This window comes from Ovis aries, chromosome 9 (genome assembly GCF_016772045.2).
Source record: "Ovis aries strain OAR_USU_Benz2616 breed Rambouillet chromosome 9, ARS-UI_Ramb_v3.0, whole genome shotgun sequence".
In the NCBI taxonomy this organism is placed as follows: Eukaryota; Metazoa; Chordata; class Mammalia; order Artiodactyla; family Bovidae; genus Ovis; species Ovis aries.
The window spans coordinates 40,033,501-40,061,498 of NC_056062.1; the positions used below are offsets into that span (position 1 = coordinate 40,033,501).

Sequence of the window (27,998 nt, forward strand, 5' to 3'; positions counted from 1 at the left end):
TTACTTTGCCAACAAAGGTCCGTCTAGTCAAGGCTATGGTTTTTCCAGTGGTCATGTATGGATGTGAGAGTTGGACTGTGAAGAAAGCTGAGCTCCAAAGAATTGATGCTATTGAAATGTGGTGTTAGAGAAGACTCTTGAAAGTCCCTTGGACTGCAAGGAGATCCAACCAGTCCATTCTGAAGGAGATCAGCCCTGGGATTTCTTTGGAAGGACTGATGCTAAAGCTGAAACTCAAGTACTTTGGCCACCTCATGTGAAGAGTTGACTCACTGGAAAAGACCCTGATGCTGGGAGGGATTGGGGGCAGGAGGAGAAGGGGACGACAGAGGATGAGATAGCTGGATGGCATCACTGACTTGATGGACGTGAGTTTGAGTGAACTCTGGGAGTTGGTGATGGACAGGGAGGCCTGGGGTGCTGTGAATCATGGCATCGCAAAGAGTCGGACACAACTGAGCGACTGAACTGAACTGGACTGAACTGAACTGAACTGAAAATTAAAGTCGGTTTTGACAAAAGATAAGTAAACCGATAGAACCCCAGCCAGATTGATCAGGAAAGAGAAGAAATAAATAACCAAAATCAGGAATCAGTCTGGTGGCATCACTACAGATTCTACAGTTATTAAAAGGATAATAAGAGAATATTATGAACAATGTTACACCAATGAATTCAGTAAATTTGGTGAAATAAAACCAACTCCTTAAAACAATTATCCTTCAACTAAAAATAAATAAAAAAAACAAGTCTTGAAAGACACAAACTACCAAAGGTAACTTAAGAAGAAATAAATAATTTGAATAAGTTATATCAGTTAAAGAGGTTAGATTTGTAACTAAAAACCTTGCCACAAAGAAAACTCTAGGCCCAGTTATTTCACAGGTGAATTCCACCAAACATTTAAGGAAGAATTAATACATCACAATACCTTAATTCTCAGAGAAGAGGGATTGCTACCCAACTCATTCTGCAAGGTCAACCTTACTACGAAACCCAAACCAGGAAAGACATCACATGAGAAGAAAACTATGAACTAATTTGCTTCTTATACATAGATGTAAAATATTTCTAAACAAAATTTTAGCAAAGTAAATCCAATAACATAGACAAAGGATAGTGCACTATGAGATTTATCTTGGGAGTGTACACAGTTGGTTTAATATTTGAAAATCAATCAGTGTAATTTATAATATTAATACAATAAAAATTAAAAACCATATGATTGTCTTTTTAGGCACAGAAACAGTCTTTGAATCTAAAACCCAGTCCAAATCAAAGCTCTCAGTAATGTAGAAACAGAGGGAACTCTCAAGCTGTTAAAGAGCATCAGTGAAAAATTTCCAGCTAACATCATAGTTAATGGTGAAAGGCTGAATATTTTTCCCCCAAAGATCAAGAACAAGACAAAGATGTCTACTCTCATAACTTTGGTTTGAAATTCTGCTAGAGGTTCTAGTCACTGAATCAGGCAAGATAAAGAAAGAAAAGGCATCCTGACTGAAAATGAAGAAGTAAAACTGTCCTTATTTAGAGGTACATAAATAAAGATCTTTCTAGAAATTTGACAAATACTAGGGGAAAAAAAAAAAAAAACTACTGGAATATACAGGTCAGTCTAACAAGGTTCCCAGATACAAGTTCATTATTAAAAAAAAAAAAATCAATTTTCTTCCTTTATACCAGTAACAAACAAGAGACAACAAATTATAAAGTAATACTACTTACAATTGCATTCAAAAATATAATATTCTTAGGAATAAATCTGACAAGAGTTGAAAAAGATCTATACAAGAAAACTTATAAAAACAATGCTGAGAGAAATTTTAAAAGATCTTAAATAGAGAGACATACTAAATTCAGAGATCAGAAGACTCAACACAGTAAAGATGTCAAAGTGAAAGTGTTAGTCGCTCAGTCTTGTCTGATTTTATGCGACCTCATGGACTATAGCTCACCAGGTTCCTTTGTCCATGGAATTCTCCAGGCAAGAGCACTGGAGTGGGTAACCATTTCCTTCTCCATGGGAGCTTCCCAACCCAGGGATCAAACCAGGTCTCCTGCATTGCAGGCAGATTCTTTACTGTCTGAGGCATCAACGATGTCAACTTCAGCAGGGTTTTTTATTTGGTAGAGACTGACAAACTAATTTTAAAATTCATATGAAAATACAAACAACTTCTGCTATAATCAAAACAACTGTGAAAAAGAAGTTTGAAATTCTATGATTTTAAGACTTCTATAAAGCTAGATTAATCAAGACAGTGGTATAGAGACTGATAAACAGATCAATGGGACCAAGAGTCCAGACACAGAACCATAAATATCAGGACATTTTCAGTGGAGGTGCAAAGGCAATTCAGTAAAAAAAAAAAAAATCTTTTCAGCAAATTCTAATGGAATAATTGAACCTGAAAATCTGCTCTGATCTAAATTTCTCCTCTGTATTTTAAGCATTTTTTATTTCAATTTTGATTTTGTTATTTTTTTAAAGTCTTTGTTAAATTTATTACAATATTGCTTCTCTTTTTTAGGTTTTGGCTTTTTGGCTGCATAAATATGTGGGATCTTAGTTCTGTGACCAGGGATTGAACCTGCACCCCTTGCATTGAAAGGCAAAGTCTTAACCATTGTATCACCAGGGACTGCATTTATTTTATTATTTTGGTTTCTTTAGAGGAATGGGTACATCAATTTTCAAACCATTTGACAAACATTTATCAAGTACCTCACAAGGTAATATGCTGGCTAATGTTGGGGACACAAAAATGAACTGGATATAATCCTGCTATAGATTGAAAAGTTTTTGTCCCCCTAAAACTCATATGTTGGAATCCCAGTTGCCCAGGTAATCGTGTTAATAGGTGGGGCCTCCCGGAGATGACTGGGTTGTAAAAGCTCCATTCACGAGTAGGGTGTAGGGTTAGAGCTTCGTAGGAAGACTCCAGGATTTCTTCCCTAAAGGACATAGCAAGAAGGTGCCATCTACAAACCAGACTTCTTACCAGATACTAAATCTGTAGCTGCTTTGATTTTCGACTCGCCAGCCTCCATGAGAAATGAGTTTCTGTTAAACCACCTGGTTTTAGCTCAGCTGGTAAAGAATCTGCCTGCAATGCAGGAGACCCTGGTTAGATTCCCAGGTTGGGAAGATCCGCGGGAGAAGGGAGAGGCTACCCACTCTGGTATTCTGGCCTGTACAGAATTCCATATACTATATAGTTCATGGGGTCACAAAGAGTCAGACACTTTCACCGGGTTTTTGGTATTTTTGTTACAGCAGCTTGAAAAGACTAAGACAAGTATCTATCCTCAAATAATGGACATCAGAAAATAAAAACAAAGGATAGTAAATTAATGACTAGAACAGAATGTTGAAAATTATTAGGCAAACTAAGGATTATAAAATACTTTGGGAACAAAAAGAAGCATGACATTACTTCTAATAGGAATATCTTGAAACTAACACAGCACTGTAAATAAACTATACTTCGATTTTAAAAAAAGGGAAATGAAAGTGATAGTAAAAGTCAGAGTAGAAGCTGTCACAGGACTAAGGGAGAAAGTTAAATTATTGGCTAAATGAAGTAGTTACATTTCAGAAGGAAAGAAGATTTGAAAATAAAACTCTTAGAAATAATTACATTTGCAAATATCAAAGAAAAAGCTGCAACTTCTCACCAGTAACACTTACATTCAGATAAATTTATCTTCACTTGAATAAAAATACATCTATTAATTTCACTGTTTCTAGATGGTTGCGCTTTTTAACAGAATGCACTACTCAGCACGCTGTCACTTAGGAAGTTGGTGACATTCTAAAATATCACAGATCACTGTCAGTATGAAAAGCAGGATCTATGTTGTGATTCTTTTTATGAATAACATGAAGTTTATTTTCATGCAATGGCACACCCCCTACTTTGGGCTTTAACAGATGGCACTCTTTTTACCAGGGTTTTAAACTTGCACACTGGGAATGCAAGCTATTTATACAGTACACACTTTAGCTGGTCCTATCTTTGGACATGTTTAATTAAAGAATGAGCTACCAATAGCACAATCAAGCGGACACATGGGAGAAGCAGGAACTTGCTGCCTTGCTGAATACATTATTTTACCCCAGCAATTTAAAGCACACATGGAAATTAATGGCATGATGGAGGTTTATAATAAATCCCCTAAGCATTTAGCTTTTTTAGTTAGCTGTTTTCCAAAGCAAAGTTAATAAAGCTTTAAGGCCCGAGGCAGAAGGAAAGCATAGTTTACTGTTTAATGAGATGCCACTGTAGCATTCTTCAACTAGCTCTTCAATATTCTCATACCTGAATCAGCGTGGAGATGTTCATTTTCTACATATAAATGCTTTTTAGAGGAACATCCCAGAAGAATCAGTATTCTCCTATTGCATTTAAGACATTAAATATACTGGGAGGTGGAGAGGATTAAGTTTATCTGATTCATCAAGAGCCTCTTAGAAAATGAACATATACAAATAAACAGGATTAAACAGCATCTGGGGTTTCCCAGGTGGTTCAGTGGCAAAGAATCCACCTGCCAGTGAAGGAGATGTGCGTTCGATCCCCAAGTCAGGAAGATTCCCCCTGGAGCAGGAAATGGAAACCCACTCTAGTATTCTTGTCTGGGAAAACCCATGGACAGAGGAGCCTGGTAGGCTACAGTCTGTGTGGTCGCAAATGAGAAGGATATGACTTAGCAACTCCGTGTGTGCATGCTAAGTTGCTTCAGTCATGTGCGACTCTTTGTGACTCTAGGGACTGTAGCCCACCAGGCTCCTCTGTCCATGGGACTCTCCAGGCAAGAATACTGGGAGTGGATTGCCGGACCCTGCTCCAGGGGATCTTCCTGACCCAGAGACTGAACCTGTGTCTCTTACATCTACCTGCACAGGCAGGTGGGTTCTTTATCATTAGCACCACCTGGGAAGCCCAACTTAGCAACTAAATAACACCAAATAGCATCTGGATTTGCAGGTCCCAAACATTTTATGTATTTATTTATTTTTAAAAGATATTTTTTTATACAGACCATTTAAAAAATCTTTGCTGAATTGGTTACAATATTGTTTTTATTTTTATGTTTTGGCTTTTTGACTGCCAGGCATGTGGGATCTTAGCTCACTGCCCAGGGATCAAACCCACACCTCCTGCATTGGAGGGTGAAGTCTTGACCACTGAACTGCCAGGGAAGTCCCTCACATACCTTTTAAACAAAATAGTGAAAGTGTTAGTCACTCAGTCGTGTCTGACTCTTTGTGACCCCATGGATTCCCGCCCGCCAGGCCCTTTGTCCATGGGATTCTCCCAGCAAGAATAGTGGATTTGGTTGCCATGTCCTCCTCCAGGGAATCTTCCCAACCCAGGGATCGAACCTAGGTCTCCTGCATTGCAGGCACTTTTTTTAACCACCTGAGCCACCAAGGAAGCCAAAATAGTAATAGGAGGAAAAGTAACGACAGCGTTTGCTCCTGTCTCTGCAGCAAGACCAGAGACAAAGCAATATGGTCACCTGACCTATCCCAAACTGCAGGAGGGCAGGCAGGATTATCTCTGTATTTTATATGTGGAGGAAGAAAAGCTCCAAGCAGTTAGGAGACTTGTTCAAGACCAAAGAACAAATAAGAAGCTCATGATCTAACACCAATAAGAATGGACAGAGCTGAGACTAAAACTTCTGGAAAAGGACCCCTTTCACTGAAGTGCAACAATTTTCTAGTTCTGATCAAGTGACTTCACACTAGTAAGAGAAATCTAAATACACAGAAGGGAAATGTTCATGGTAAGAAAGAAACAAAATGGTAACTCCTTTAAAGACAGATGCAGACTGAACTGGGCTTCCCAGGTAAAGAATCCGCCAGCTAATGAAGGAGATGCAGGTTCCACCCCTGAGTCAGAAAGATACTCTGGAGAAGGAAATGGCAGCCCGCTCCATTATTCTTGCTTGGAAAAGCCCATGGATAGAGAAGCCTGGAGGGCTACAGTATATGGGGGTCTCAAAAGAGCCGGACATGACTTAGCGACTGAACAACAAAGCAGGCTGAAAAATACTCATAGCTGCCAATTTCCTGTAATGTCACGATGGGCTTCAACCTCCAAAAACCACATTCAGACATTTACTTGAATCTAAAAACAAAACAGTTGTTGTCATTCAGTTGCTAAGTCGTGTCAGACTCTTTGAGACCCTATGGACTGTAGGCCGCCAGGCTCCTCTGTTCATGGGATTTCCCAGGCAAGAATACTGGAGTGGGTTGCCGTTTCCTCCTCCAAAGATACATTTGCCTGTTGCCTACTATCTGGCCTCCTAGTCACAACTTGCTGCTTGTGCCTAATTTTCTTGAGTGTCTGCCTGACCTTAGGCTCCAGCCACTCCCATGCTGCTCTAAGCCACTGCTGTGCAGCCTCAATAACGGCAAAAGGCTGTCGGATCTAAATAGAGAGAGAGAAAACAGAAAGAGCATGACTAGAAAACCATGACTGACGTTGTGTTAGGGATAAACAGACTGGCTTCCCAAGCAGAATGTAATCAAATCACCCAAACTGAAACAGAAAAGATTTATTTTCACTATTACTAATATTCTCTATTGTCAACACATATTCAATTTTTTAATGAAAAACAAACATATGGTGGAATTACTGCTGTAAATGTCAGTACAATCTACCATTCTATCAGGAGAATGAAAAATGCTGTGGGGAAGAGCTCTGTAATCAGACTGAGATAATGTTCAGCAATGCATTTTTCAAACGAATGCACCCTGCCAATTTGAAGTGTTGCTTAAATAAATGAATGTATTCAACTACAATAGTGCTACCTTTTCACAGCACATTTTTTGAAAGCTTAATTTTAAGCTAGCTTTGGCATATGTGGCTCATATGTTACTCTTTAATTTGCTTTGGTATACAGAGACAATGCGTTAATACACACACAGAAAAGGTGGATTACTCTGATTTGAAGACTGAGTCTCATTTCGCATCAATGACAATAAAATTTAGATCCTAATGATCATTTTAAAATACACCAATATCTGAGTTATTTCCTTAAGAAACTTATTTTCCTCCCCTGATCATGTTGTCACAATCATTACAGAAATGAGTATTGTAAAACATTGAGTGCTCAATGGGAAACATTAGAATGGAATTTTAATGATAACATAGAATTGGCTATTATTGTCCTGTGGTATATCTGACTGAAGAGCCAGTCTGACGGAAGCAGGTGCTTCATTTATCACCCCAAATACAATACAGTTAAAAATCATGAAATGAAAAATAAAAACAAAGCAAATGTGTATTTCAACACAGCTAAAAACCTTTACTCCATTTGCTGAGACTGGTAATATATGCTGAGCTTATTGAAATCACTAAAATTGCTGTAATTAAACTTCTCCCTAAATCAGACTTGTATAATAGTCAGAAATCTCCCATAATTAACTTATCTGGAGAAGTAATCAGACAATAACTGCTGGTATATTTTAGGAACCACTAAAACTACTATAGCTGTTGAATGTAATAACTATAATAAATCTTTAACAGCAGTTATCTCATAACCTCTTTTCCCAGCAACAAGGGTGGGAGGGAGATTGCTTTCTCAAAGCTCTGCTCTGAGTTGGTTTCAGTGTTATTGCTACACTGCTCTTCTCCATTAAGGGAAAATTACGAAGCTATAGAGATGCTGCCTGAACCGAGCCCCCAGTCTATGCTATCTCTGAGTGTGCTGTTGATTTGTTGTTGCTGTTGTTAGTCGCTAAGCTGTGTCTGACTCTTTGCAACCCCAAGGACTGCAGAACGCCAGATTTCCCTGCCCTTCACTATCTCCCGGAGTTGGCTCAGATTCGTGTCCATTGGCTTCATGATGCTATCTAACCACCTCATGCTGTTGATATTAATAATGAAAAACAGACAGCGCTTTAGGAACTGAACCAAAGCATCTCTAATAGCTAAAGGCAGAAGACCTACATACAACAACTGCAGAAATCGATCTTCAGAAAAGAAGAACTGCTTCTGGTGAAATCTATGTGTTTGTTGTGTTTTGCCTGAATGTATTTCTCAATGCACACACAGTTTGAGTAGCAGAAAATAGATGTCCTACTGGCTTGAGGTATAACTTGAGAAAATGGAACTGCCAAAGCAACCAGAGACGTCAATGGGGAAACCCAGCCGCAAAGTGAAATCCCAGAAGCAAGCCCCAAAATTTGAGTATGAATTCTGTCCAAATTTTCAGCAGACCAGTAAATTATGCACACACAGGGCACCTCCATCCCCACCCACAAGAGAGCTAGACTGAAAAACAGCAGTTAGAAACCAAAAAGCCTGAGCAGAGGCACTAGCGGCTTCTCGCTGCAGGGGAGACAGATTTTTGCTCAGGTTGAGCCCAGGCAAATTAACTGTGTACTCAGTTCAGTTCAGTTCAGTCGCTCAGTCACGTTCGACTCTTTGCGACCCCATGAATTGCAGCATGGCAGGCCTCCCTGTCCATCACTGTGTACTAGACACCAACAATTCCAGAAAAAGCAAAACAATTCCAGAACTGCTACGATATATACACAGTCTAAGCCACATGTAATCAGAAGAATTCTGGAAAATACTTAGAAGTAAAACCAAATGTGTTCCTAATATTCTGAGGAAGAATGACAAATGCCTTTTCCACAGAAACACAGTTACAACGAGACTTGCAAAACTGGAAACTAGGAATTGAATAGGTTTTTGTGGACTGGTGTACAAAACCTCTGAAGACCATAAAATTGCTTCTATGGAAAAATGTGTTCTGAGCACAAAGCAAACTTATGAGTAAGTTTTTCATGATTAGACGGTATGAAATTTCTCAATTATACCATATGCTTAATGGACATGAGTTTGGGTAAACTCCGGGAGTTGGTGATGGACAGGGAGGCCTAGCATGCTGCGATTCATGGGGTCACAGTCAGATACGACTGAGAGACTGAACTGACTGACTGATACACAGTCTGCTTGATGCTTTTGAATTGTGGAGAAGACTCTTAAAAGTCCCTTGGACAGCAAGGAGATCCAATCAGTCAATCCTAAAGGAAATCAATCTTGAATATTCATTGGAAGGACTGATGCTGAAGCTGAAGCTCCAATACTCTGGCCATCTGATGCGAAGAGCTGACTCATTGGAAAAACCTTGATGCTGGGAAAGATAGAAGGCAGGACAAGTGGGTGACAGAGGATGAGATGGTTGGATGGCATCACTGACTCAATGGACATGAGCTTGAGCAAACTCTGGGAAATAGTGAAGGACAGGGAAGCCTAGCATGCTGCAGTCCATGGGGTCAAAAAGTCAAACACAACTTAGTGACTGAACAACAGCAACATACACAATCCAGCTTTTGACCAAAAATTACTAGACATGCAAAGAATAAGGACTCTCCTGACTTGTAATCAGGATTTATAAAAAAGTAGTCAATAGCAACGGTCTTGGTGTGTGCCCAGATTATCAGGTTTATCAGAAAACATCTCAAACCAGTGGTTATAAATAAGGACCAAAAATTACAGAAAAACAAGGTGTTAATGACTGAACAGATATGAAACCTTGATAGTGAAATGGAAACTAAAAAAAAAAAAAAAAAAAAAAAAGAAGCAATTGGAAATTTAAAACTGAAAAAAATAGTAGCTGGAATGAAATTTTTACTAGATGGACTCAACAGTAGATTTGAAATAGCAGAAGAATCACTGAACTTGAAAGTAGAGCAACAAAATTATGCAATCCATGAAAAAAAAAAATGACCCAAGTTTCAGAACCTGTAAGATAGTATCATGCAGTCCAACATGCAATTAACTGGAATAACAGAAGTAGTGGAGAGAGAAAGAAGAAAAAAATATTTGAAATAATGGCTGTAAAACACTTAATTCGCAAGATTTTTTATAAGGATTAAATGAGAACCTGTGTGAAAATAACTTGAAATGTAGTGCACTGTAGACATTTAAAGTTCATTCATACCTGGATTTTCCATTTATAACCCCCCTGCCCACCACTTAGGCTATCTGCATGTCACATTATCACTATCAGATGAAGAGGCAATTAAAGTAAATGGAATTAACCACATTTTTTCATGCTACAATTATTTTTTCAGTTCCTACTTTGTAATGGGTAACTGCCACTGGAGGGATGTGATAGTTAATTTTATGTGTAAAATATACCAGGCTATGATACCTAGAGAGTTTCCCAGGTGGTGCCAGAGGTAAAGAACCCACCTGCCAATGCAGGACTTAAGAGACATGGATTCATTCCCAGGGTTGGGAAGATCTCCTGGAGGAGGAAATGGTAACCCACTCTAGTGTTCTTGCTTGGAGAATCCCATGGGCAGAGTAGCCTGGTGATCTACAGTCCATAGGGTTGCACAGAGTTGGATATGACTGAAGCGACTTAGCACGAACACATGCATCAGTTCAGTTCAGTTCAGTCGCTCAGTCGTGTCCGACTCTGCGACCCCATGAATCGCAGCACGCCAGGCCTCCCTGTCCATCACCAACTCCCAGAGTTCACTCAGAGTCGTGTCCATTGAGTCAGTGATGCCATCCAGCCATCTCATCCTCGGTCGTCCACTTCTCCTCCTGCCCCCAATAACTCTCAGCATCAAAGTCTTCTCCAATGAGTCAACTCTTCACATGAGGTGGCCAAAGTACTGGAGTTTCAGCTTTAGCATCATTCCTTCCAAAGAAATCCCAGGGTTGATCTCCTTCAGAATGGACTGGTTGGATCTCCTTGCAGTCCAAGGGACTCTCAAGAGTCTTCTCCAACACCACAGTTCAAAAGCATCAATTCTTCGGCACTCAGCCTTCTTCACAGTCCAATCTCACATCCATACGTGACTACTGGAAAAACCATAGCCTTGACTAGACAGACCTTAGTCAGCAAAGAAATGTCTCTGCTTTTGAATATACTATATATTTAGTCAAATATGTCTGGATATTGCTGTGAAGGTATTTTTTCAGGTGAGAAGGTATTTTTTCAGATGAGACTAACATTTCAATAAGTAGACTTTGAGTAAAGAAGATTCTCCATAATGTAGGCGGGTCTCATCCAATCAGCTGAAGGCCTAAAGAAAAAGACCCCAGCCCCTCCAACAAGAAAGAACTTTGCCTCCAGAATGTCTTTGACCTTGAGTTGTAACAGCATCTCTCTTCTGAGTCTCTAGCTTGCCAGCCTTCCCTGCAGATTTCAGATCCGGTGCCTCTACAATGTCATGAGCCAGTTCCTTAAAATATATCTCTGTGTCTGTTTCTCCCTCTACACACACACACACACACACACACACACACACACACACACACACACTATTGGTTCTCTTTCTCTGAAGAACCCTGACTAATACTAGGGTTGGGGAGGTCATGGTTCCCACTCTTCAGCTGTTTTGTCTAAAAATTCAGGGGGAAACTCAAAATATGTGCTAAAAATCTGAAACACAGGTTTTCTTGTGAAAACAGAGAAGTACATCTTCTGGTCTGGGGCAGGCGATGGGGGTGTAATTAGGGAAGGCTTTCTGGCAGAGCTCATCTCTAAGCTCAGTTCTAAGGAACAGGAGTTTGTAGTTGTGAAGTAGGGAGGCAAAGAAGAGCATTTGGAACAGAGGAAAGCCATAAACAGGAGCTGGATTTCGAGATGCATTATGTGCTGTCCTGAGGAGTCTAGTTTTTAATCCTTGGGTGGGTGATGTTCTCCATTTTTGCTCAAATATGTTACATACAGTTGTAAAAACCCCAGGAAAAACTCTGTAGAGATAAATATATTTTAAAACAAGAAAATGTCTTCATTAGACTTTATTGCCCTTGTTGGTTCTCTCTCTACTTTCCTTGTGATCATCGAAAACTCAGAAGTATAGATATGAAGTACTGGTTGCATCAAGTTGATTTATCAGCAATAATATAGCCATCTCAGGCTTTTCTCTAAGCTGCATTAAAAAAACGTCATTTGTTAGTGTAAATGTGACTTGTTTTCTAGTGCCATCTGCTGTTTTGTTGGGGCCCTGACTATTATTCTTTAAAACAATACAAATAGCACCCAGGAAATTTTTAAATGCATTCTTAAAGATGTTCACAAAATACAGCTTAAGCATATCCTTGATTGTAATGAATAATATAATGGGGTATTAAATGCTGGTTTAAATCAAAGGAAAATGTCAGGAAAAGACCTTGATCCAAATGCATTTTACCTAACATACACATACACACACAAGCAAGCAAACATTCCACTTTTGAAGACATGAGTATTCTGTTGTTCCACAAATTTCTTCAAAGGCCCACCAATCCTCAACTAGTAACTGACATTTGATATGTATTAAACTTCCAGATGTTCTGGTTTTAGAAAAGGCGGAGGAACCAGAGATCAAATTGCCAACATCCGCTGGATCATCGAAAAAGTAAGAGAGTTCCAGAAAAACATCTATTTCTGCTTTATCGACTATGCCAAAGCCTTTGACTGTGTGGATCACAATCAACTGTGGAAAATTCTGAAAAAGATGGGAATAAAAGACCACCTGACCTGCCTCTTGAGAAACCTGTATGAAGGTCAGGAAGCAACAGTTAGAACTGGACATGGAACAACAGACTGGTTCCAAATAGGAAAAGGAGTATGTCAAGGCTGTATATTGTCACCCTGCTTACTTAACTTCTATGCAGAGTACACCATGAGAAACACTGGGCTGGAAGAAGCACAAGCTGGAATCAAGATTGCCAGGAGAAATATCAATAACCTCAGATATGCAGATGACACCATCCTTGTGGCAGAAAGTGAAGAGGAACTCAAAAGCCTCTTGATGAATGTGAAAGAGAAGAGTGAAAAAGTTGGCTTAAAGCTCAACATTCAGAAAATTAAGATCATGGCATCTGGTCTCGTCACTTCATGGGAAATAGTGGAAACAGTGTCAGACTTTATTTTTGGGGGCTCCAAAATCACTGCAGATGGTGATCGCAGCCATGAAATTAAAACATGCTTACTCCTTGGAAGGAAATTTATGATCAATTAGATAGCATATTGAAAAGCAGAGATATTATTTTGCCAACAAATGTCCGTCTAGTCAAGGCTATGGTTTTTCCACTGGTCATGTATGGATGTGAGAGTTGGACTGTGAAGAAAGCTGAGTGCCGAAGAATTGATGCTTTTGAACTGTGGTGTTGGAGAAGACTCTTGAGAGTCCCCAAGGAGATCCAACCAGTCCATCCTAAAGGAGATCAGGTTCTGGGTGTTCATTGGAAGGACTGATGCTGAAGCTGAAACTCCAGTACTTTGGCCACCTCATGCGAAGAGTTGACTCATTGGAAGAGACCGTGATGCTGGGAGGGATTGGGGGCAGGAGGAAAAGGGGACGACAGAGGATGAGATGGCTGGATGGCATCATCGACTCGATGGACATGAGCTTGAGTGTACTCCGGGAGTTGGTGATGGACAGGGAGGCCTGGCATGCTGTGATTCATGGGGTTGCAAAGAGTCGGACACGACTGAGCAACTGAACAGAACTGAACTGAACTCAGTAACATGTTGCAGACTTTTTCATTCAATGAATTTGTTAACGCACAGTTTTTCAAGAAGCTTTGAGTCATTTTTGACTCCTTTCTTTCTCTTATGCCTCATATCCTAACCATCAGCAAATCCTACAGACCTTACATGAAATATAGGCAGAATCTAAGCAGCACTCACCATGTCTACCCACATCCTAATCACACCTCCCTGAGGGACTATGAATATACTTTTCCACCCCTGGAACTCACCTCTCCCATATGGCTGCATAGCTCATGCCCTTGCATCTTACATCTCCAGGTGTCACTGTCTAAGAGGCCCATCAACAGAGCAACACTCCTGACCATTGTCATTCTCTGTATCTTTTTCTGTTTCATATTCTTTTTCATACTTATTTTATTTTTTTGAAAATGACAAATCTCTCCCCTAACACACATATACTAAAATATGTTGTAAGTACTGTGAGAACTGGGACTTTGTTTTTATTAAATGTTTTAGCCCCAGTGCCTAAAACAGGGCCTAACACATAGCAAGTACTCAAAATATACTGAATAAATGAATGAATAAAAATAATTGTTTGAATTGGACATTTCATCAGGCATTTTTACCTTTCAGCTCACAGTCCTATTCTGTGGGTGTGGAATATGGACTATGTGGGAAAAGATGACATCCAGTGGGGAAAAACTGGTACAGCAATTTTAGGTTAAACAGATTCTCATTCAATATAAGAATCTGGTATCTCCAAAGGGGGCCTGTTTTAGAATTAGCCCTAGTCCAAACTTATGACTCTATCAAAATAAACTAAACATGGTTCTCTAAAAGAAAGAATCAGGTGACTACTAATTGTAAGTAAAAGTAACATCTCCCCCCTCTCATCTGTAGATCTCTGATAAAGAACTTGAGGGTGATAACTCAATAGAAACTTAGCCTAATAATTCATCCTGAGACAAATTTACAATTATTGTTTTTTTTAAAAAAATCTCCATTTCTATTATTGTGAAATTAAAAGCTGGCTATTAAAACATTCCACTTTTTCACTGTGTATCCCAGAAATGGAATATCTCCTCCTCCCTCTGCCATACCGGTTAACAGCATTGTATGGGCTTCCTGGTGGTTCAGATGGTAAAGAATTTGCCTGAAATGCAGGAGACACAGGAAACCAGGGTTCAATCCCTGGGTTGAGAAGATACCCTGGAGAAGGGAATAGCAACCTACTCCAGTATTCTCGCCTAGAGAATTTCATGGAGAGTAGCCTGGTGGGCTATAGTCCATAGCATCACAAATAGTCAGGCACAGCTGAGCGGCTAACACTTCTGCTTTTTCTCATGAATGTGGGTTAAAAAAAAAAAAAAAAAAAAAAGATGGAATTTCCAAACCTGACAATTTGCTCAAACAGGATTTTCAGTGAACTTGGGGTAACATTGACTCGTTTCATCTCTTAATCCTAAGATTCTCCCTGTATGTCACAATCAATAAAAGACTTCAATTGCCAACGTCCCTCAGTTGGTGTGGATATGAAGCCAGCACGGCATGATGGAGAGTGGAAGAGCCGATCAGGTGAAGTTGTTGCAGATTCTCTCCACAAGCTCTATGAAGAAACAGCCAGGGAGCCCAGCTCCCATACCACTGGAAAGCTGCCTATGGGCTCAGAATCTCGGGAGGAGAAAGCTGTGCAGAGGGTACTAGAGGGAAGTACAGTGAAGAAGGAAGGAAACGGAGCCCTGAAGAGTAAGAAACGCTAGGCACAGGAGCAGGGCTTGCACCTGTTCATATCTGCAGTAAGCCACACCCAGCACTCACCCTCCCGTCTCTACCTTTGTCAGAAAGTGCCAGGGTGCACCTCCTAGAAGCAAACCAGTCAGTGTGTGAACTGGAAAGTCTCTGACCTGCACAGACACCTGCATGGGCTGGGTGTGGAGGCCCACTGCATGAACAAAGGCTGCCTGACTCTGCCACGGTCTGGCCCCTGACTTCCCCTCCAACTGCACAGCACATGCTCTGGCTTTGTTCGTGGGCTCCAGTTTCTCAGGCCCTTCCCTCCCGCCTCAGGACCTTTGCAGACTGTTTGCTATTCAGAGTGCTCTTAGCCACAGTTGCCTTGAACACATCACTAACCTCAGAGGCCTTCTGAGAGTGAGAACCCAATGTGCGAGGCCAGTAAACCATCACAGATGACTTTGGTTTTACTCTGAGAAAGATGTGAAGATGACGGAGGCATTTGAGCAACAGGCTACCACTTAGGTTTTAAAAGGGTCACCGTGGACTTCCCTGGTGGTCCAATGGTTAAGAATCCACCTGCCAATGCAGGTACAGGGGTTCGATCCCTGCTCTGGGAAGATTCCACATGCCTCAGAGCAGCTAAACCTACACGCCACAACTACTGAACCCAAGCCCTAGAGCCTATGTTCTGAACAAGAAAAGCCACTGCGGGAATAAGCCCACGTACCACAGCTGGAGAGTAGCCTCTGCTCATCACAACTAGAGAAAGCCCAGGAACAGCAGCAAAGACGCAGTGCAGGCAAAAATAAATAAACAAAAAACAGAGTAAATAAAATTCTTAAAGTTTAAGGGCTTCCCAGGTGACACCAGTGGTTAAGAACCCTCTAGCCAATGCAGGAGACATAAGAGATGTGGCTTCCATGCCTGGGTCAGGAAGATCCCCGGGAGAAGGGAATGGCAACTCACTGCAGTATTCTTAAGAAGAATCCCATGGACAGGGGAACCTGGCGGGCTACAGTCTATAAGGTCGCAAAGAGTTGGACACGACTGAAGTGACTTAGCATGCAAAGAAAGTTTTAAAGGATCACCGTGGCTACTGAATTGAGAAAGAGGATACAGACAAAGGAAGGTCAGTTAGGAGGTAAGTGGAGTAATCAGGCAAGAGAAGGTGGTAGAGAGAGAAGGTGGCAGGAAGAAGCTCGGAAGAGAGGGTGCACAGGGTTTGCTGACGGAATGACAGGGAGGCAGGAGAGAGAGATTTGTAGGAGCAGTGTGTTTTCAGGGGAAGGTCAGGAGTTCCATTTTACACTTATTACGTTTGATGGAATTATTAGATATCCATCAAGGGCATCAAGTAGCCATCAGGTCTCCATCAGGTAGACAGCTGGACATACTTGTAGAGAGTTCAGGTAGGGACCTGGGCTGCAGTTAAAGCAGTTGCCTTTGGCATAAAGAGATTTAAAGCCTCGAGATCAGATGGGATCATCAAGGGAGTGTGTGTAGATGGAGAAATGCTCTGAGGACTGATTTCCCTTCATCGCGGGATGGTCAGGGAAACAGGGGTAACTGCCTAAAGAGGCTGGGCAATAGCAAACAGTGGAGAGAGTAACTCATGGACATAGTGGAAGATTGGGAGGCAAGGCAGTGTGGAGAGCTTGTGTGAATAGAAGCCCAGTCATCTACACAGAAGAGGCAGCCAACAGTTTGCAACATGGAGGAGAAAACTGCAGAATTCAGACATTATTTAGAAGTGCGTAGGGGGAAAGAACCCAAATGTCCATTGACAGATAAATGGATAAAGAAGATGTGGTGCATATATACAATTGAGTACTATCCAGCCTTTTTCACAGGACTCTGAATTGTTAGAGAAAGACATGCAAATATTTACATCTGCAAAGAAATGCAAAAGTGAAAAAAGAACGTTTGAATAATCTTTGTACTCCTCACTCTATGTTTAGCAACCTTTGTGGACGCTGAATTAAAATGCCACTGGTTTCTTAAATTTATTGTTGAAAATGTTATCAAATAGCATTTGATATCACTCATATGTGGAATTTAAAATATGACACAAACGAGCCTATCTATGGAACAGAAACAGACTCACAGCCACAGAGAACAGACTTGCGGTTGCCAAGGGGAAGTGGGTTGGGGGAGGGATGGAGTGAGACGCTGTGGTTAGTAGATGTAAGTTTTTATAAATAGAATGGATAAACAATAAGGTACTAACTGTGTAGCACAATAGCACAAAGAACTACATTCAATAACCTATGATACACCATAATGGAAAAGAATATTTTTTAAAAAAGCAATGCGCATATATGTATAATTGCATCACTTTGCTGTGCAGCAGAAATGAACACACTGTAAATAAACTATATTTTAATTTAAAATTTAGATCTGTATATTACTTTAATAAAAAATTAAAAACAACCAATCAGGAAAAAAATACATGAGCTAAATAAATGCCTGCTGCTGCTGCTAAGTCGCTTCAGTCGTGTCTGACTCTGTGCGACCCCATAGATGGCAGCCCACCAGGCTCCCCCATCCCTGGGATTCTCCAGGCAAAATAAATGCCTAAGGGCTATGAAACGATGGCCAAAGCCAGAAACTTCATATAGTCAAGTACTGTTTACCTACTGAGTAAGTAAGATCTTGGCTTTTCCAGTGAACTGTATCTTTTAAATGTAAACATTGCTTTTATCACTAGGAGTTACAGCCATTCCTGAAACTCCAATTATGTTTAATCATTGATGATTTTATCATTCAAATGATACTAAAAATATAACTGCTACTCTGTGACCATCCATGTTTATAAATTTAACTTAAAAAAATAGCTCCTCACTCTATGTTTAGCAACCTTTGTGAACTTTGAATTAAAATTCTACTGGTTCCTTAAATTTATTAGAATGCCTCTGTAATAAGCTCTTGGAAGGCAGAGATGATATTTTCTTTATAGATGTAAATATTTGCATGACTTTCTTTCAAACAGTTCAAAGTCCCATGTAAAAAGAATATGTTCGAATAATCTTTGTACTTAGAACAGCTGTCAACAAAGGTGACAGTAATAATTAACATTTCCTTTGTGCTTTCCCTGTGCTAGACACTGCTTTAAGCACTTTACATACATTTTCACTTAATTACTATTGTGGAAACAACAGTCTCATGGTTTCTGGAAGTTGGTACTGTTCTTATTATTCCCATATCATAGAAGAGGAAACTGAAGCACAGAGGTTGGTTAATTCTCAAGATGTATATAGAGTGAACAGCAAATAGCATTAGATGCTAATGTCTTTCCAGAGCTTTAGCTCTTAATGTTTATGTAGAATATTAATGTCTGTTGATAAAACCACTGAAATAATAAACACACTGGCAATTTATTTTGACTAGTGTAGAAAATAAGATCACATTATTCACGGATAGTATAACTTCTCCTTATGTGTATTTGAAAGGCTGTTGATTTTAACAATCTCACCTTTTCCTTTTTTTCCTGGCTCATCTGCTTTCTTATTTGTTTCTGAAAGGTAAAGACAAAACAAAATAAATATTGTGAGAGTCACAATTCAAAATCTCGAATTATAGGACTATCTTTAAATGAGTTCAAATATGAGTTCAATTCATAATGTTTCTGGGATTAAGAGATATACACTATTATATATAAAATAGATAAATAACAAGGACCTACTTGTATAGCACAGGGATCTATATTCAGTATCTTGTAATAATGTACAATAGAAAAGAATTATATAAATATATGACTGAGTATATATATATGACTATCACTTTGTGATATATATGAATATATACATCACTGAAACACAATATTATAAATTAATTATACTTCAATTTAAAAAATTCTTGGCTAACAATTCAATTTTCCTAAATCCTAAATTCTTTACACATGTAATTTATTATAAAATATTAAGAATTTGAATTACTTATAAAAATCACCAAGCAGTAAGCAGGTTTTGGGTGCCAGGCTGAGTGTTCCTGGTCTACATAAGGGGTGATGGGGGCCATCTCCACCAATAATAAGTGCCTCTGTGGGTACAAACTGAGTCCAGAGGACTCACTCAAAGCTGATTCAATAGCTTTATTGTCTCTTAAAGCCATGCACTGCTTTATAACAGGGACTGTGTGCTTTAAAGGATTGTAGCATGCCATTCTATGAGAACACTAACCTGACTCCTCAAGGACTTCCTACATCCACAAGTGACCCACAGGGGTGCCCACACTGAGCCCAGGTGTGACATGGCACAGTTAGAGGTAGACCAGTCAATTCCAGTCCCAGTAGGTATTTACCTAGTCTTTGAGAATTTCTAGATACACATGTGTACGGTTGAGTTGCGGTGAGGATGGGGCAGAGTTTGGTAGTCTGATTAAAAATCATCAGATTCCATCCTTTCTCCAGAGTAGACGCGAGAGAGTGTAAGTGCTGTGCAGGTTGGGTTCAGGGGTGCAGGCAACATCACTCAATTCCTTAATCCCCAGTTTCCCACATTCATTCATATAAAACATTTCAATTTTTGGAGGCAAGAAGTAAATCTGAGGCTCCTGATACAAGGAGAGGACTTTTTATCAGTCACATGTTTCTCCTTTGAGACCCCAAGGGGAAAGGAAGCAAACCAACTCAAAGTGTGCCAAGCTTGGTGCCAAGCACAAGACACATCTTTTGTCTCCTAACATCCTCTGCAGATGGGGAAAGAAATGGCAACCCACTCCAGTATCCTTGCCCAGGAAATCCCATTGTCAGAGGAGCCTGGCGGGCTACACTCTGTGGGGTCACAAGAGTCAGATAGGACTGAGCAACTAAACAACAACCCTCTGCAGTAGTTCTAAGCTCCTTCTTCATGCAGAGGAGGCTGAAGCTTGACAAGGTAGAGGGTCTAAGTCATCAAGGTCAGTGGTGTATTTGACTCCAAAATAGACATTCCTTTCCCCATGCCAGTCTCTAATTTTGTTGAAAGGGAAAAAGAAGCGCAGGTCTTGACTTTTGCAAACGGAGGGTTTTAAAAAGTTGGCTGGAAAACTTCCCTGGCGATCCAGTGGTTAAGACTCCACCTTCCAGTGCAGGAAGTGCAGGTTTGATCCCTAGTGGGCGAGCTAAGATCCCACATGCCTCGCAGCCAAAAAACCATAAAATGCATTAAACAGAATCAATACTGCAACAAATTCAATAAAGGCTTTTAAAAAATGGTCCACATCAAAAAAATCTTAAAAAAAAAAAAATGTTGGCTGCCACACACTTCCTGGTCAGTGCTTCAGGAAGCACAAGGATATAAAATAGACTTCCTAATCTCTGTTGAACATTCTAGAATTTCTGACCTTATTAACTGTACCCTTGTCATAAAGGGCTTCCCTGGTGGCTCAGTAAAGAATCGGCCTTCAATGCAGGAAACCAGGGTTCTATCCCTGGGTCTGGAAGATCCCCTGGGGAAGGAAATGGCAACCCACTCCAGTATTCTTGCCCAGGAAATCCCATTGACAGAGGAGCCTGATGGGCTACAGCCCATAGGGTTGAAAGAGTCAGACACGACTTAGTGACAAAACCACCACCATCATAAGGTTAGGCAGTGTGTCATTTACTAGGATGCACTCTTGAGTTTGAGTAAACTCCAGGAGATAGCAAAAGACAGGGAAGCTTGACATGCTGCAGTCCATGGGGTTGCAGGGTCAGACGTGACTGAATAACTCTTGTAGGTATCAGGGGTACAGGATAGAAGAGAAGTATCAAAAATCTCAGTTTCCAAGGATATCTCTTTCTGTGGCACCAGCCACGCGTATAGGAAGGCTGGGAGTGTCCACCCCTCCAATAATCTGTTACCTGGCATATGGCTAGTGTAATTTAGACAAATCAAGCATAAAATGCAAGTTTCTCAGCTGACTACAGAAAACTAGTTGGTGCTGGTCACGAAGATTTTAGAGCCGTCCACAAATCTTCCCGCCCCCAGGGAAACCAAGGAAGGAAGAGTGGATTGAAGTGGTCATCTTTTTTTAGTTTTTTTTTTTGACGTGGACCATTTTTAAAGTCTTTATTGAAATTGTTACAATATTGCTTTTGTTTTGTTTGGCTTTTTGGCTAAGAAGCATGTGGGACCTCAGCGCCCTGACCAGATATTGAACCTGCACCCCTTCATTGGAAGGCAAAGTCTTAACCACTGGACCACTGGGGAAGTTCTGAACTGATCACCATTTAAAAAAGTGTGGGAGGCCCCTGGCCAGGTGTGCGCCCTGGAACCAGGGTCATCTTTTTTCCTCCTGTCTGCAGTCACCTAGGATGAAGAGGCTGAATTAAGAAGGCCTAGCCCAGATGTTCCAACCCCGGGGCAAAAGCCCTAGGTTCTGTCCCCTTCTAATCCCACTGCTTCAGCAAGTTGAGATCTGAGACAGGAGCTTGGGTGTGGGAAAATACACAGTGTAGGGGATTTTCACCTCCGGGGTTTTCAGTGCTTAAATTTAACTTAGGTAAAGTTCTCAAAGAGCTTCAGCTTACCTCACTAGCATTCTGCATAATATAATAGAGTGGAAAGTGGAAGTGTGCTCAGTCGTGTCCGACTCGTTGCAACCCCGTGGGCTGTAGCCTACCAGGCTCCTCTATCCATGGGATTTTCCAAGCAACAGTACTGGAGTGGTTTGCCATTTCCTTCTCCAGGGGATCTTCCCGACCCAGGGATCAAACCCAAGTCTCCCTCAAGAGTATGACTTTGCTATTCTTCAGTCTTTGTACCTGGGGCTTCCCAGGGAAAATTCAAATGGTCCTCAACATGCCAAAAAGGAAAATGATTGATAACACTTAACTAGATGCCAGGCGTTGTTCTCAACACTTAATGAGGATTATCCCATTTAACTCTGAAAGGTAGTTTTAATTCCATAGATAAGAAGAATGGCTTAGAGAGGCTTAGAGTATTGCCAAGAGCAGCAGAACAATTAAGAATTGTTCAGAAGGCCACACTCTACAATACTACACTTTGCATATTCCAGTAGTGGGTGGTCCATACTCTAGGCTTAGTCCAACCCAGAAAATGACAGAAGTACAAGCTTACCAGCAACTCAGATTTAAGTCTTAACAGACACCCCCCCAAAGAAACATAAACTACACATTTTCTAATGGTGCTAACTCTTTCAACATTATTTTATTAAAGAAAACCTTACTAAACAGAACAGGATCTTCATCTTTTAAAAACTGTCATACAACCATTAAGAAAAAAAAAAAGAAAAAATCATTTTTGTATATTCAATTATTTTGAACCCTATCATTCCAGCTACTGTGCTAATTTGCCTACTGGCCAATTCTTGTGGGCAAAGCTAGTCTCCATCCAGGTCTGTGTGTCCTGAGCTCCTAGTCACACTGGCATCTACTCTCCCTGCTCCAAGACCCAGCCACGGGGCTCTGCCTCTCCCTGACCAGGTCCTGTCTAAGTCACAAAAGCCCTGTCCTCTCTGTCCACTAGCACTTCCCCAGTAAGATCCTATCACGATATCACCTGGATCCTTATTCCTCCACTACCTGACTGCCCTCTCTGCTCGTATCACGACATCACCTGGATTCTTACTCCTCCGTTACCTGACTGCCCTCTCTCTGCTTGCTCTTGGTTGCCCTCTAATTGTTTCCACCTTCCACTAGGTGCCCACCTGTACGCTCTAGACTCTAGGCTGCGAATGACCTTGATTGGCAGGCATTGCAGCCTCTCTGACCCTCAGTCTCTTCATCTGCAAGCACAGTAATAACACCCAGGTGCCTGGAGCCCCGACTCCCTAACTTAGCACTTATCATCGCCAGTGCAGCAAAATGGGCCTGCTTAAACTTAAAGGTTTTTTCTGTTTCTTCTGAGCACCTTGGAGGAAAAAACAACACTTTCCAGAATCCCAGAAGCTTCGTCCCTTTGTGTCTCATTCTCCTTTACTGCCCAAGAATGAAGATCAGAAGAGAATCTTCGGTACCCTTTGCTACCCTTCTAGTCACTCAAACTCCTCGGTTCTCTCAAACAGGCTGAAAGCTAATCCTCTCCAAGTGATAGTCGTGGAGGACCAGAGTGTGCAGGTGAATGAGTGACCTCGCAGGGACTTATCAGAACTTCTAGGTGCTGGACAAAAGCCTACACAGCATGATGCAGGGACTATTTCATCTGAATTTTGCCCCTCAAATTGTAGCATGATACAAAATAAAAATTACCTACTAGAAATAGGTAAAGAAAGAGGTTGAATGTACTCCTTTGTGATTTTAGTCACCAAAAGTGCTAGAATACCCTGAAATACTGGAAAGTATAAAATGAACTGATGTTGTTATGCAATAAAATAAAACAATATATACTCTAAAATAATGACAATACAGAGAAGAATTCTTCTGCATTTTATTGCACTCAAATAACATTAAACAGAAGATGTTTACATTATTTTTAGAAAATCCATTGATATTTCCCAGCTTGGCATATATTTGTAAAGACAAGGCTCATCCATCAAGATATTTGGAATTAGAAAGTATCTGAATATGACCACAGCATAATGAATTCTCAGCGTCCAGAGTTCTACAGATGATTATATACAAAAATTCAGCGAAATTTATCTTATGCATTTATCAATTCTATGTCACTTCTGTTTATCTAAAAAAATATGGCTTTATTAAAAAGTAGTGTTCTATAATTCACAATACGAAGTAAGAGCTTTATTAGATTTTTGAGTAGCAACTCTGTATTACCCAGATCACAGCTTCAGACAATTATTGCTCTTTTACTATGTATTACTTTGGGCTTCACTAACACTATGGTTCAGCATACCTTACTACACTGTAGTGATCTCTAATGATAAAAATATAAAATCTCTTTGATTTTAACCCTAAAAGCACACACAAAAAAATCACTTTATCTTAAAACAATGTGAACATGATCAAGAGCTCCCCTGACATGTAAATAAAACCACATCTTAGGGTTTTTTTTTTTTTTTAATAGCTCATGGTCCTTTCAAAATGAGAGTGTAGCTACCTCTTTTTCCTAAGAAATGAGCATTTTCATCACAGCAACCATTTCTGAGCCACACACCAGCCACATTAAAAACAGAAGAAACTCTCCAGCATGGAAAGGAAAAGCCTCAAAAGCTGTGAAAGCACAGGGAACGTCTGGTTTCTGAGTACTTTTCACAAACCCTGCTTCATTCAGCCAGTGGCAATGTCTCCTTGATACACGGAGCAGGAATCAGTGTCGTATATGTTACTTTACCAGCCAAAGGAAGAACAACCTTTACATTAGGCACCACTAACTGTTATTTTCTAAGATTTAAACAAATACCAAGAGGACTACAGCTATTCTACAATCACCCCAATGTGCTGAAAAGCGTTTTTGCATAATATAACAGGCTGTTCCTTTCCTCTACATTCTAGCACAAATTTTAATTTCCCCTTTTTTTCTGAAAAATAAATTACCCACGATAATTTAAACTTTTTTTGAAATATTAATTTTTTTTCTAATTAATAAGCTAAAAGCTGCAGGAATCTCAAATGTTGAGTTTTGCCCTGAATACTTGAAGCTAATATAGGAATTTTTTAAATAAAGGTATCAGTGCAGATATATACAACTCAAATCTTCACAGCTAATGATGATCCCATCAGTGTTTTTCAGCGCCCTAAGACAAGGCACTCTTAGTGGCTTTAATTCATGTTTCACGCAGTATACACAAGTCAGCTGACATAGTGTTAATTACTGATAAGATATATTAAAATCCTGCCATGACAAGTGCTGTTATCTCATGAATGATTATTAATTACTGTCTGAAAAACACATATATGCAGGTAAGACTAAAAGCTCCATCACGAAAGGGAAAAGAAAAATCCAGTGGACCCACTAAGGCTATCAGAAAAGGACATGCAGGAATGTAACAATACGTGTGATTTTTGTTTCTCAAAAAAAAAAAAAAAAAAAAAAACACTAAAATGCCAGTGGACTATGGTTCATTCAAAACATCTTTAGTGTTCATTCCCAAAGATCTTGGTCTGCTCAGAAATTACTTCACAAGATCTATCCCAGCCATCTTTTGGAGCGTATGGTTAAGCTGGTCCTCTTGTGGTAGGTAGTAGGGGCAGTCTTTCTGAAGCTTTAAGTATCTGCAAAAATAAGGGGAAATCTAAATTAAAGGACCAACTAGACACAGATTGCGAAACTGCTTTATTTTTATTCTACTTATAAAAAACCACCAATGGAAAGTAAATGTTTTATTTTTCTGTGTATTGTTGTTTTTAATGGCAACTGGGTAAGAATGACTCACTGCTTAGAGTAGTTCTTGGGAGGATTACTTGCAAAGCTAAAAAAACCTGAGGTTCTTTAAAGCATTTGAGAATTACAGTTGAATTTAAGAATGTCAGTCTTTTGAGAAATAACATTCAATTTCTTTCTCCCATCAATGTTTTCACTGTATTAAAAAGAAATGCAACAGAGGGGGAAAAATCTAGTACGGTATTTGAAACATGAATATAGGGAGGATTTTTCAAGGAGCAACAAGATACTGTAAGCTGTAATTAAAATGCATTACTTATAATCTTATATCAATTTTTCATGTTATGGATGATATAAATGGTTGATAAAAAAGTATATACTATTTTAAAAGAAGTAAAATTCATTCCAACTTTAAACAAACATTTTCTTATTCCAAACTTTAGTACCAAATTTATTTTACTATTACAGCTATGTTATGATTATGTTATAATCTATGTTACGATTAAAGTTAAAAAGGAGATTGTGCACATGAAGACCCAACCAAATTTTGATGTGATTTCTAAAACTGTATTATAGGCTTTCCTTCCCTCCCTCCTTCCTTCCCTATCTATTTATCTACATATGTGCATGTATGTATAACCAGAAATTTTTACATAAGCAGAATTATTTGGTGCTAATGAGAAGCAACTGGAAATTATAGGTATACTTTTATATATCCAACAGAAATGAATATTTCCACCAGAAGACATGTATAATGTGTAAGAGTGTTCATGGCAAATTTCTTCATAATAGACCAAAACTAGAAACATTCACTACAGCCATCAATGTATAGGATAGAATTTTTAAATGGAATACATTTACAGTCAATAAGAAGAAGAAGACCAATGAGAGTATCTGAATCAGGTTTCCACCCAGAAGTAGTAGTTGCCCAAGTTGCAAACCCAACACCTCCAGAGGCCAGTGGTCTCTGCACCTCTCCGTTCCTCCCACCTTCCTTATCTCCACTGAAGTTCCATCATTCATCCATTCAAGCCAGAAGCAAAGGAATCAAGCTAGACTTTTCCCGTTAACCAGCCCATCTCCCACCAGTCACCTGCACCCCCAAGGTCCTTGAATCCATCCTGCTCTGCACCTCTGCCACAATTCCCAGCTCCCACCACTTGCGCTTAGATGAACATATCTGCCCCCTGACTGGTCTCCACCTCCTCATGGGACTCTGTTCAAATATGGATAGGATCATGCAACTCCTAAGCTTGAAGTTTTTCAGCAACTTTCTTGCATTTTTAGTGAAAGTTGCTCAGTCATGTTCGACTCTTTACAACCCCACGGACTGTAGCCCGCCAGGCTCCTCTATCCATGGAATTCTTCAGGCAAGAATACTGGAGTGAGTTAGTCATTCCCTTTTCCAGGGGATCTTCCTGACCCAGGGATTGAACTCGGGTCTCCTGTATTGCAGGCAGATTCTTTACTGTCTGAGCCACCAGGGAAGCCCTAGGCCCACATTCAAATTCTCAAACACCATTTATGCAGCACTCTGAGAAATGCTGCCCACCCGTCCCCTATGCCTCCTTAGCCGGTGCATGGCACACCGCCTTGAACCCTCTCCCAGCCACATGCTGGCTCCTTCACTTGGAGCAGCTCCTCCAGGCTCAGCTCCAGCATGACCTCCTGCTCTGCTCCCCTGGCCCCCACAGTTGGGTTGGTTCCCCCTCCTCTGGGTGCTGGCCTGGGTATCACTCTGAGAGGTTAATGATGCTGGATTGGCTTCTGTCCTCTGCAGCATACCCACAGGTCTGTGAATCGATACCAGACAGGGGCTGCACTGTTCACTGTTATGTCTGGGGCAGAGCTGTACCATGCATGCAGGGGTGTGTGCTTCAGTCATGTCCACCTCTTTTGTGACCCTATGGACTGTACCTGCCAGATTCCGCTGTCCGGCGATTCTCCAGGCAAGAATACTGGAGTGGGTTGCCATGCCCTCCCCTCCAGGGGATCTTCCCAACCAGGAGATTGAACCTAAGTCTTCTGTGTCTCAGGTAGATGGATTCTTTACCCACTGAGTCACCTGGAAGGCCTGAGCCTGTACCATAGGAGCTGTTCAATATATATTTCTTGAATAAACGAAAGATCAAATCACTAACAATAATATGCATCTTAGGCTCTTATTACCATAAACTAAGACCTTTGGAGCTGCCAGCCTGGTTGTGGGTCTTATTGATCCAATTAGAAAATGCTTGATGACAAGGGGCGCATGAGTGACAGCTCTGGATAGAGGCGACAGTGAAATCAGCCCCCCTGAGAGAATATTCAAATATGGATGAGTTATAAATGTCATCTCCATCTTCAGAGAGAAAAGAGCAGCAAATTCAGCCAGAAACATTGATGTTCAGACATCTTCATTTCAGACAGCACAATTATCATCACAAAATGTAACATAAACATTTTTCCCGGCACTGTTGTTGTTCAGTTATGCAGCTGTGTCTGTCTCACTGTGGCCCCACGGACTGCAGCATGCCAGGCTTCCTTCTCCTTCACCATCTCCCAGAATTTGCTCAAACTCATGTCCATTGAGTCAGTAATGCCATCCAACCA

General features: G+C 40.4%; 1 protein-coding gene across 12 annotated transcripts in view; it reads right to left on the reverse strand.

The window, feature by feature from the left end:
• The window catches only part of ASPH (aspartate beta-hydroxylase), a 187,563-nt gene that overhangs the window by 73,403 nt on the left and 86,162 nt on the right, over positions 1-27,998 (reverse strand). For all 12 annotated transcript variants that reach the window (XM_060393701.1, XM_042254243.1, XM_042254241.1 and 9 more), the window contains one exon: positions 18,680-18,721. In XM_060393701.1, the coding sequence (XP_060249684.1) occupies positions 18,680-18,721 (42 nt within the window). The remainder of the gene's footprint in view (positions 1-18,679; positions 18,722-27,998) is intronic.